General features: G+C 36.5%; 1 protein-coding gene across 5 annotated transcripts in view; it reads right to left on the minus strand.

The window, feature by feature from the left end:
- mctp1a (multiple C2 domains, transmembrane 1a) overlaps positions 1–12,657 on the minus strand; it is a 216,113-nt gene that overhangs the window by 145,165 nt on the left and 58,291 nt on the right. For all 5 annotated transcript variants that reach the window (XM_047380515.1, XM_047380514.1, XM_047380518.1 and 2 more), the window contains exon 2: positions 3,617–3,737. In XM_047380515.1, coding sequence (XP_047236471.1) covers positions 3,617–3,737 — 121 coding nt within the window. The remainder of the gene's footprint in view (positions 1–3,616; positions 3,738–12,657) is intronic.

A 12,657-nucleotide genomic window follows, 5' to 3' on the forward strand; every position in this document is an offset into this window, starting at 1 on the left:
CTTTACAAACATATACACGGATGAACAGCAAGAATGAAAACTGACTAACTATTGACAAGCTTCACCTTGTGACGCTTTACTGGAAACATGGGCCACACAGAGGGTAATGTGTTTTCATCCAAGATATGACAGCTCAGACAAGACTGGGGATATCGCTAAGGAGTAAGGTACATTTTAAAGAAGATGCTTGGCAGTCAATATGAGCTGCTGCAAAAAATACAATGAACATGAGTTATTAACACGCTTTTTATGTTTTTCTCCAGATAGATGGCTGTGGCTATAATGTTCCACCTGCTACAGTTTATCTACTCCTTTTTATGGCTCACTTACTGTGGGCTCTCAGGGCAGTTTTATGAGATTTAGGCGTAGATTCAAAAAGGCAGAGAAAGACAGAAAACACAACCTTAGGATGGACCCTTTTAGATAAATCTTTTGTTTATCTTTGTCATTCAGCTGAATTTATAACCATGTAAAAAGTGTGTATTGGGATAAAGGGTATGAAATTTGTGTTGTGTTCTTCCATTTTAGGACAGGGTACCTAAACTTTGTCATTATGTCATTGTCTCATTTGTTTTTCATTCATATTATGAATAAAAACCAGGTCAAGATGTCAGTTTCATTTAAGTTTCAAGCATCTGGTAGGCGAACATGAATAAACCCTAATCAGTGGGGACAGCATAGCGTAGCCCCCAGAGGGAAGAGTATCTTTAATAATTTCTTTTTAATTATGTGTTATTATATAATATATTTTTTGAAATGACAGATTTGTTACTTGTTACTGTCGGGATTAACTGATGAACTACAAAAAATAAATATTTTTGTTCTATGCATTAAAGTTTACTTTGACATTGCTCAGACTACCCACTATGTTTTTGCTATTGGCCTATGTCTATCTTTTCCTTTCTCCTTAATGAGCTGCCTCGATAGACCCAGGACTGGACAGGTGAGCTCTGTGCCTTAGTGCTCATTATCTGGCTGGACAAGAAGTCAAGAAAAATGTACAGGAGAGGGAAGGAGAGCTCATTTTCTTCTGTTCTCAAAGTAACTGTAATAGCCTCTAGTAAAACTTTGTCATCAGTTACAATTCACGGGCAGATGTTAATCTATACAAAAAAACTTGCTTGACATGATTTTGCTTACCTGCCTTTTTGTTTTGAAAGGCATGACTTCAAACATTTATAAGAAAAAGTTTAAGAACAATCAAGAAAATAGTTATTTTGTTATAAAATACAAATTAATCCGGAGATTATTAAAGCATAATTTAAAGAAGAATACTGTTCCAATTAAGATGTCAATTGATTGATCTACAATAAACCAAATTTACTATGAATCAACAGACATACAGAAACTAAACATTCCCATTTTGTAATGAAAATAATGTATCCTAATTTAATTTTCAGAGAGGGATTCTATGATGAATGTGCTTCAGTGTGCAACTTGAAATTAAAATAAAAGTGTTTAGCCACAATGATCACTGTTGCATTTGAAGATAAAAGAGGAGACGATTTCAAGCCTCAGATCATCATGGGGTGAAGCATCAGGGTTTGTTGCTGTTTTGCTGCAGGAGGTATGGGTGCACTTCACAAAATAGATGGCATCATGAACAAAGAGCACTATGTTGAAATATCAACAAGTTGAACAATCAAGTTTGTGACAAGATGGCGTCAGCACAACAAAGTCGATATATTTTATTGGCAATCACAAAATGCCGATCTCTGTCCCATGGAATATTTGTATGTTAAGTAAAAAAGATGTGTGTGAGCAAGGAAGCCTACAACCCAGAGTCAGTTACACCAGTTCTGACAGGAGGAATGGGCCAACAATGTGGAAAAGTATTGACAGACACTTGTGAAAAGATACTCAAAATGTTTGACCCAAGTCGTACAGTTCAAAAGGCCATTCTACCGAATACTAGGATGTATACACTAAGTATAGGTAAACTTCAGAATTTGAAGCCCTTCAGGCATCCTTTTACCTAATAATGAACCAGACTTTTTATTGTCCACTGTTGGACCAAAAATGCATACCCCTGTATCATTTAGATTTAATTAATCTTTTTATTTTACAAATATGTTTCTTCTGACTGGAAGCAATGTTAACATTTTGAAGTGGCCCGCCCAGTCCTGACTTGAATTTAATAGATAATTTTGAAAAAGAGCTAAAGATTAGGGTAATGGCAATTATACCTTCCAACCTTGGAGCTCATCCAAGACATGGAGCTCATCACCAAAGACATTTCTACAAAATACCTGTGGAAACATGCAAAAAGCTGATCAGCAGTTATAGGAAGCGTGTGATTGCTGGGGGGTTTTACATTGTTTTATTATCTTCGGAGAAATCCCTGTCTCATTTCTAATCAGAAACAAATTTTTAGCTTGAATGAAAATCTTGTCGGACATGTGACTTTTTCTAAAGTGTATGGAAACACACTATCCAGTTTTTTTTATCCTGTATATAGTGGGAGGAATAATTACAGAATGGCAAACAGGAGAGTTGACTGACTGTTGAGAAACATCTGTCAATCAACAGACGACTAAGGGGAGAACTGAAGGAAACTAATGAGGTGGAATGCCAGAACAAGTACAAAACTCAAAGAAACCCACAATCCAAGAAAACTAAACAAGAATCAAATCAGAACAGAAACCAAATCCAGAAACAGTCAAATATTTAGGATAACTTTGTTGCCTCATGACTGTGGGCTCCTTCTATTGCATGAACAAGAGGAATGTAGCATTAAAAGTTGCTGATAATTGGACCCTGGCACTGTTTAAAACCAAACCCAATTTATTGTTCAAAGAAAGAAACATAACATCAAAAACAATTAGAATAACGTGTTCTTAAGAGTTTTCCATCAATGCACCAAGAAAGACACAGCATTGGTGGAGTCTTTAGTGTGTAAGAAACCAGAACAATCATTGGGTTCTGAGATTCTTACTGTGCTGTTAAGCCTCTGAAAAACAAGACCCATCAATAAGTTCTGTTACAAGGAATTACATAATTTTTTGTCATAAAACGAAGGAACAAACCTATTCACTAAGAGAAATCTTTACAGATAAATCAATCCCTTTCTCAATCTCTGGGGAGTCACTCCTTTGAGGCTCAGGAAAGTAAATGGCCTTTTGTTTATAGTACAAATTCTCTGTAATATTAACATTGTCTGGAGTCCAAAGCTGATTAATAAGATGTGTTTGATACAGAGAAGAAAGAAGCTCAGAGGATTGATACATATATATATATATATATATATATATATATATATATATATACAGAGAGAGAGAGAGAGAGAGAGAGAGAGAGAAAAGAAGGCAAAGCTATTGGTGTTAGTTTATTCCTTTTTTTTGTTTGGTTATTTTGATTTTCTGACAATAGAAAACACATAAAGTAGTCTCCAAACCTATCCTTTCAACCAAAAGGTGTTGATCTTTGTTGATTTATTTTGTGAGGATATTGCCATTCAGTAGGTTCCCTACTGTTTGTAACAGTGACAATACTGTTTAGAAATAGAGAAGCGACAATAACAAAGTCGCTGTCCTTTGCCCAGATGAGAAGGCCTGAGAAAGATCTTCACAATGTCCCTCCAAATTAACTTCAACACAGAACTAAACAGTTCTCCTACCTGTTCGGTCACGAATGGCGAGATTTTTCCCTTTCTTCAAGACAATATCCAATTGGTACATGGCTGGACAAGGCAGCTGAAGCTGAGACTCTGCATTACTAGGCCCAACTATGTTGATGCCCTGTGAAGACAAGTTATGCAAACACTTTAGTACTTCATGAAATACTAACTTCACAAATAAAGAATAGTTTGTTGTAGCATATGCACACAAAAAAAAAACTCCATGGTTATTTTTCTCAGCCCATTACTGAATTGATGTTGTTAGGACAGATGTTAGATGGTTCTACCCAGAAAAAAACAAACAATCACCATAATTGTGTTTTTTTTTAACAGTTCTGTAATAGTTTTTAGAGTGTAGGCACTTTTTTTCAGTGATTCAAATGTTCACATGTATCCTGACTCTTCAAAAGCTAAAAAAAAAGAAAAAATCCTGCAAACCTTTCAAAACTGTTAACACAAAATTAGTTCACTGAAGACAAAAAAAACCAAAAACTTTTAATTGTATTAAAAGAACATGAAATATCAACTTGGGTAATATGGTCAAGCATCATTTAAGGAGTTACTTATTTGGCATGCTGCTCTTTCTGTCTGTGTTCAAGCTTTAAGCAAAGTGTTTTCCATGATAGCACTGCACTCTGCTAAATATTAAGCCACTTCATGATAGAACAATCTAAATTTGCAAATTTATGGTGCTGCCTGATATACTGCTAACGAGCTGCTGAGGACATACAAGCTCTTGTGGAAAACTAGCCAAAATGGGACTCTTGAATTGTGCCATCTCCTTTTTGCATGTCATGCTGAAGGCCTGAGGTCAGTGTTGCACTTAGACAATGAACCCCCAATGGCTGTATTCATTGTTGCTGATTTGCAAGCCACAACAGGAACTGAGCCACTCTCTGCGATCCACAACAACATACTATCGAAATTTATTCCACCATGTTCATGACTCTTTGTTCCTCATCAGGCATCCCTTTGGTGAGCATTGGTGTCATATTTCACCAGTTGTGGTGCTCACAGATGAGGGTAATAATAACAAATAATAATACAAAACAACCTAAAAAGCTTGAGGACCACAAGAAAATTGGTAGTGGATAAACAAAGATACTGCATAAGAATCATTCTTGTTAGTAAGAGAGACAGAAAGACACATAATTCCAGTGATAAAAAAATAATAGGATAAACGTCTGTGCCTGGACTATTATTTCCATGCATAACGATCAAAAGATTATAATAAATATCCATCTCTTTTTTAACAAATGATAAAAACCAAAAAACTTGTCATCTAACTTTGTAAAGTTAGATTCAAACTTATGTTGCAAATAAGCTATTATACAAAGTCAAAATCAGAAAAGAATTTAGTTATATAGTGAATCGGCCTATGATGGCTACAGCCTTTATAGTGTAACCTGACAATGTTTGACCTTCATTCTTTTTTTCATTTTTGTGTTTTGAAAATCTGATTTTGCAAAAATATCCACATACAAAAAGCTGTCAATGAAAGATGTATAATGTTTGTGCAAAGAGGAGCAAACAGAACCAAACAGTACCAAACACTGATATTGTCTTTCTAAGTCTGGTAAAGGATGTTTTTCACTGCCTTATAGGCAGGCTAAGATCAAGCTGTAAGGTTTTTACTGTAGTATGTAATCTAAAAAAATGTTTTACATAAAACTGCTCATCACCAGTCAGAGCAGATTTATGGAACCATTTCAATTATTGGCCAACTGACAGATAAATCACAGATTTTTATGTGAAAGATCTTGCCACACATTTCTCCTAGACACTGTACAAATACAGAAACTACATTTGCCAGAACACTTCCTGTTGACCAAAAAATCCAGTTCTATTAAAGGGTTCTGGCAACACTAAGTTCTTTAGACTTTAAATGTAACCAACAACTGCTGACTAAACAGTGACAAAATGAGACCCCCTAAACATGAACACTTTAAAAAAGTACAAAAGGATGACTACATAGGCTTTAAGACTATGTATTGTTCATTTAAACATGCATAGCAGTGCACAAGCATAGCAGGTGTTCAGGATTTAACATTGATTTGCTTACAGCAAAGCTTGTTTGAGTAAAAGACAGGTGCATGATAAGATTAAGCAAGCAAACAGACAAAACAGACTAACATCCTACTAAAACTTAAACGCAAAACTCTGATACAGAAAAGTAAGCTTTTTTAGACTATGGAATTTTTTTAAACGCAGCACAGGCAGAGGTGCAAACAAACAGATTCTGATTCTTGAACTAGTTGTTTTGTTTGGTCTTTCCAGAGAATCCATCTCTGTCCCATCCCCGGGTCTAGTTCATCCCTCAGCTTTGAGTACTAATGCCACAGTAGAGAGAGACAGACTTACCAAAGGAACATGTACACATTCAGAGTCACAGAAGTGGAGCTTAAAGGAAGCTAAGTCAGAAATGAACTCAAATCCTTGCCCTTCCCCAGGTAAGTATTACAAAAATGTAACGACAACAGAAATATAATAAATGGCTTAAAAAAAAACCCAGCAAGATTAAATAGGTTCGTAGTCTAATTTGTATGCAGTGGTTTTATTCAGTGGCACAGTATTTATATACATCAATGCAACAGTTTTTTTAAGCTTAGCAACATCATTTATCATTTAACAAAACTCTAAACTGAAACGCAAATTCTACTTATAAACTGTCTTCAGTGGCTTAATGTCTAAAAATCTAGAAAGAATGATATATAATTAAATCAATTAATCAATTAAATACGCCTTGCATTTGTTTTGTTTTTATCATTGTTTTAAAGGGAAAAATCCACTTTTTTAGCCCTTTAATACATATTCTCTATTATGCTATTTGAACCGTCACACCATAGTATTTGTTGTGGAACAGCTAATCAAGGCCATGGACTTCAAGCTTGATCAATTTCGCATATCCGCAATTTTTATTTCTCGCTGTGATTTTGTAGTCTAAGTTCAAGTATGCCAAAGCTACAAATGGATAAATCCATTGTGTATTAACCCACACAATTCATTACACCACCCCCCCCCAGCATCAGAACCTCTTCAAAGTGCCTGATTCAATTTTATTTTTCATGGAAATGTATCCCCATCAGTGGAGAAATTCCTCTTTGTTTGAGCGAAGCACTTCATTGATGAATGCTTCAGCAACTTTCGTCAGTCTCAAAAAGGATTTGCTGAAAGATTTCACCTGATTAAGGAGTCAGTTCCTTCTGTCTATGGAAATGACAAACACAGCAAAGCAGTAAGCTGCAAATACCGCAAAAATAAAAACAAACTTTATTTTAGACATGAATTTATTGTGTGTTGATATGATGTCCTGGCCATTGTTTTGATAGCAGCAGCATCGGGCCTTCTGCTTATGTTAGTGCTGTGTGCTGCTTTTAGCTTCTTGAGGACATAACCGTACTGCATGTTTTGAATAGTATTATTACATAAACAGTTTAGCATTGTTTTTGCCATTTTTGTCTTATTTCAGCACTGCTAAATAATTGTAATTACATTGCTATCAAACCACAAAAATGACAGATTGGGTTAAAGTGGAACACTCTTTGACCTGGAGAGGGTGGGTGTGAAGTGCCTCAGAGGCATTTAAAGAGACAGCACCAAAACGAGTTGATATTAGGCACACCTCAGAACAGGTAAAAGGGGAGCCTGTGGAGCTACAATAACAAGAAGTTCAGACCAAAGCACTGCAGTTCCACTTTATATAGACCACAACTGAATGATTTAAATGTGAATAGGAAGGATTTAAACTCATATGTTTATGTTTTGAATTAGTGCGCAACTGATTTAATTTTGTTGCACTTTTGTCTTCAATTCAATTACATTCAAATCATCAAGCCTTCAGCCCTAGTCAGAAAACCCTTCAAACCAAATCCTAAATACTTTCTTTAAAACATCCATAAATATCAGTTTCCTTTACTACAAAAAGCTTGGATTTAAATTGTTCCATTGTTACTGTAGTCCCCAAAAGGATGAGTAAACTACTTTTTTTGTAGAACACAAATACTCTAGACACCATGTAATATATGCTGTCTACATTTAACACAAATGTGGTTCCAGTTGTCATTTATGATATACTCAGGGGTGAAAGTGAGCTGGTACGGTCCGGTACTGCGTACCACTAAAAGATTCTGTGCCGGTACGCAGTACCGGGAAGAGGGAAGAATGGCTGTCTGCTATGAAGCCCTCATCCAGAACCAGTTATGGCTGCAAAAATTCACGAGCACACAAAGAAGATCAGATCCGCTACCAAAAGCCAGTCTAAAACATAAATATAGATTTTTTCCCTTCATTCCAAATAGTTTCTGAACTGTTCTGCTATGCTGGAGCCTCAATGCTCTTGCTTTGCTTCTCTCCCCTCAGAGCTCGGGGCTTTTATAAACGGCCAGCCTTTAAAACGAGCACCGCTACGTTTAATGTCTGTCTGCTCGCTGCTGAATACCCCAGTTAAAAGCACAGGGAGAGTAACTAGTTATGTTTCATGTTATTTTGCTGAATTAGAACAACACAGTCCAGCTCAAAAACACCGCTTGTGACCAGAGATTTCACATACACTACACGAGAGCGCATGCATGCTTACCTCCAAAACAGAGCGGTTGCCAAGGGGATCGGTGCGTTCGATTTAATGGACTAGGAGATTTTACACAGGTGGTGCACAGACATAAAAAACCGCTGATTGCATTAGGACAGGACGAATAATAAATCACTTACAGACTTTTACATAAAAACCGCGAAAACAACTGAACTGTCAAATTTTTTATTAAAATGAAATCAAAACTTGACCACAATGCAGAGAACAATAACTTCTTTGTTCAAAAGAAAAGACGGAAACTGAAGATGAAAAGTTATGCATCAGAAAATTGTTTATCATTGTTTCATACGTGGCAGTTCTTTAACAATTGAAATATTCTACATTGTCTGAAGTGATTCTGATTTCTGCCTTATACAGACAGCCTACAGTAAAGTAAAATATTAAAACGTTTTAATTAGTTTGAGTTTGGACTGAGAAAGAGAGAGAGATCTCGAGGGGGGCCACAGATGAGAGTAACTATTAACACACACACACATTATATATATATATATATTTATGCATATATGCATATATGCCCCCAGTGTCTCCCCAGCCCTCCCTCTAGCTCCGCCCTTAAGTACCGGCAAGAATTTAAAACTACTTTCACCCCTGGATATGCTACAAGCACACACTTATACACACATACACACTTCAACCCGGCTTTGTTTCAAAATCTCAGTATTTTCTAGTGTTCAGCAAGTAATTAGGGTCAGGCATTGCCTAAATACAAAATACCCATGTTCATTAGTGAGTACAGCTTCTCAAAAGTGAAAAACTGACCATTGTTGGTATATTTACATAAGCTCTTGAGAAAACCTCTTTGGAATACTAACCAACTAGATCTCTGGTTGGGTAGCATATTATAACTGTTACTTCTTTTGTGCTGGAGAAGGCCTGCAGTTAGCCCTGGGAACAGTATGCAGCAAGATTCTCATTTCTCACAGTGATGGCAGGTAATTTCCATTTTCTGAATGTCCCTTTCTAAATAACCTGAACCTATTTCTGCTTTCTCATTAACAGAAAGTCGTTTTCTTCTGTCAAAGCACTTTATATTACCACATTTCTTAGCCTTTTAAAGTAAAAATCCTTTTTTTTCTTAGAGATTGTCTTTCAAAACAGGTTGTCTTGTCTTTTGCTTTGCTTAAGAATATATAAAGCCCAGATCAGTTCTTGATGTTTAGCTATATGTATTATTTAACACAGTACATAGTCTTTTTACATCTGATTGCACTTATGTTCATAAAGCAGCAGTTCTCAAAACCCACAAGTAATCTGGTTTGTGATTTCTGAGGAGACACAAAATTGTCCCAGGAAAAAAGTGCCCTTAAACATCCTAAAACTGGCAAAAACCTAAATAATAACAGTATTTTTAATAAATAAAAGTCAGCTTTTTGAAAAGTATGTTTATGTACCATACAGCATATGAACTCAGTACTAGGTTGGCTCTCCTTCAGTATAAATTACTGCATCAATTATGAAAGTGATCAGCCTGTGGCTCAGTAAAGGTGTTCAGGAAGCCCATGTTGCTTTAACAGCTGCCTTTATCTCATTTGCACTGTCGGGTGAGATGTTTCTCATCTTCTTTTCTGAAAGCTGGCTTGACCTATACCCCATAGAGAATCTATGGTGTTTAGATCAGACCAGTCTGCTGGAAAATCAAGCATAGTGATACCCTGGCCACTAAAGCAGGTATTGTTATTGCTGTTCTGCTGGAAAATGAAATCAGGATCTTTATTAAGCTTCCTGGATACATCTGCATGTCGTTGAATCTCTTTCTATTCCTTCAGCTCATGCATTGATAATGTTCCCTAAACTCTTCAGTGGACTTTGTTCACAATCCCTTCAGCGATACGATTTGCCCCATAGCTTGTGCACCTTTTTCTAACATACTTTTTCCGTCACTCAACTTTTCACAAAAACTATATTGGATATAGCACACTCCCCTATCATGACCATGTACTAAAAATCATATTTTGTCATTGGTCACTGGTCTTGTGTAATGCTGTTTTTTCTAAGAAACAGAAGACACACATTTTAAATCTATCACTGTGTGTAATAAATCTACAAAACCAGTTAGTTTCAGTCTTTGAATGGAATTTCTAAAATAAATAGACTTTTCCATGATATTTTTATTTGCTGAGATGACCCTGTATATAGGTCCTGTGATCTGTACAGAAACAGTCTTGTAGTGCTATAACTAGGCCTGTAATGTAGGGAATCAATGAAAAACAGATCAAACAAATCCCATCTTCACGTTCTCATCAATTCACAGTAGTACTGTGGTAGGGAGAGACTCTGGTGACACTTTCAAGGCTGTTGTCAGATGCACTTTAGTAGTTTTATTTGCTGACAGGGTGATGGATGGTCGCTATCTAAATCATGCTGCTGAGCTAATGTGGGTTATGTGTCTGGAAGAAAATTAGATTGCATTGTTTTCAGTGTGACTAGCAACTGATGCCCAATCCTGAAACTAACTTCTAATTAACGTTATTGAAGACCTTAATAAGAGCTCAAATGGAAACACTGCATTTTGCAAAATGACAGTCAGGACTGTGATTTGTCTCGGACTAATCCATTCATCTCATTATTTCAACTGCAGCCACTGGGACTTGTGGCAAGCCATTATGCACAAGTTTTGAAGGCATACGTCACAAAAGTATTCTAAGCTTTCCAAAGTAAACACAGCACCATACAGATTCAAAGCATGTGACCAAAAATATAAATGGAAAATACTGGAAAAGCTAAAGTACATTAGGGTGCATTCATTTTAATGTTGTTTAAATCTGCCATAAAAAGGGTGCTTACCCAGAATTATTCCTTTAGTGTCCTTTAGAACTGAATGCACAACAGTTGGCACAACCACATATTGTAGGAAAGGCTCTTGAAGTTTGCCAGTGAGGCCTGTTGCTAGAAATGTATTTTTTGTGCTCAGACTAAATTTAGAACATACGGGGGAGGAAAACAATGTAGAAGACGACTGAGGTTATTTCCAGCTGTATATGTCTTCAAATCATTCTCTTATATTTTATGTAAGACTGAGTAAAAAATTAATTTTAAACAACAAAATATGGAACATTTTTATAGATAGTTCTTTTAAAACGTAACTCATAGCTCTAAAAATCTGCATCAACAAGATATGACACCAATTATTTGAATTTAACAAATGGGCAATAAACATGCAAATTTTGCCTAAAAGGACCAGTAACTGACTGAGTCAACCTTTGGCACAGATGGTAAAGGTGTTGGCGAGTATCATCCATCTTTTCTTCTGACAAGTGAACTGAATCCAGTAGGTTCACCGTCTGTCTGTGTCATTTTTAATCCATTTACTGAATTGTGTTACAAAACCAACATACATGTCTGGAAACTATTTTAAACTTAATTTAGGAAACAAATAATATGCAGTACCTTGAAAAAGTATTCATGCACCTTAAAGTTTTTGACATTTTGTAAAGTTACAACCTTAAACATCAATGTATTTAATAGGGATTTTATGTCATAGACTAACATAATGGTGGATATTTGTGAAGTGGGAAGAAAATTCATTCAACATATCAAACACACTGCTTCATTGTGTGATGGCATGGGAAAATAAAAAAAGAAATCAGGCAAAATACCAGCCTTCACAACTTCATTCTAGAATTGCGCCGCTCAAGGTGGCAGCAGGTTGGAGTAGCTCTGTTACTTTTGATTCTGATTTATTCTTTTTTGGGAACTCTTCCTCTTGTGGTGGATACAGATGATTTTTTTTGGACGACTGTCCTCTCCGGTGTCGGATGCTGTGCAGCTTGGAGAATTTTTCTTAAAACTTTCTATTTTTGGACAAGTGTTAAGATGCATTGCCATGGCAACAGGGTTGTTTCTTACAACCGGGAGTAGCTGATTAATATCTCAAAAGCTCAAATAATACTTCAACTACAACCCCAAATCCCTGATGAGTTGAAAAGGAGACGCCGTGGATGCAGAGCAGGAGCTAAGAGAAGAGAGAGAAGGAGGAAGTTCAAACCATCCCTTCCGTCGATTATGATAGGCAATGTGAGATCGTTGGGAAACAAGTTGGATGAACTCCAAGCCCTACAAAGGACCCAGCCAGAGTACCGGGCATGTAGTATTATGTGTTTTACTGAGACAAGGCTGCAGGATCATATCCCCGACTCCAGCGTCTCTCTGCCGGGCTTTTTAACCATACGAGCAGACAGAGATTTAAAGAGGAGTGGCAAATGTAAATGAGGTGGACTGGCAATACTTGTGAACAACAGATGGTGTAATCCAGGACATGTAACTGTGAAGTGTCATCTCTGCATTCCAGATATTGAACTGTTGGCAGTAAGTTTTCGTCCATATTATTTACCCAGAGTTCAACAGTGTTATTTTGGTAACAGTTTATGTTCCACCTTCCGCTGTTGCCGACACTGCATGTGATGCCATCAGCTCAGTTGTTGCTAAGCTACAGACACAAAACCCCAATGCTTTT

The sequence above is a fragment of the Girardinichthys multiradiatus genome, chromosome 12 (genome assembly GCF_021462225.1).
Source record: "Girardinichthys multiradiatus isolate DD_20200921_A chromosome 12, DD_fGirMul_XY1, whole genome shotgun sequence".
In the NCBI taxonomy this organism is placed as follows: domain Eukaryota; kingdom Metazoa; phylum Chordata; class Actinopteri; order Cyprinodontiformes; family Goodeidae; genus Girardinichthys; species Girardinichthys multiradiatus.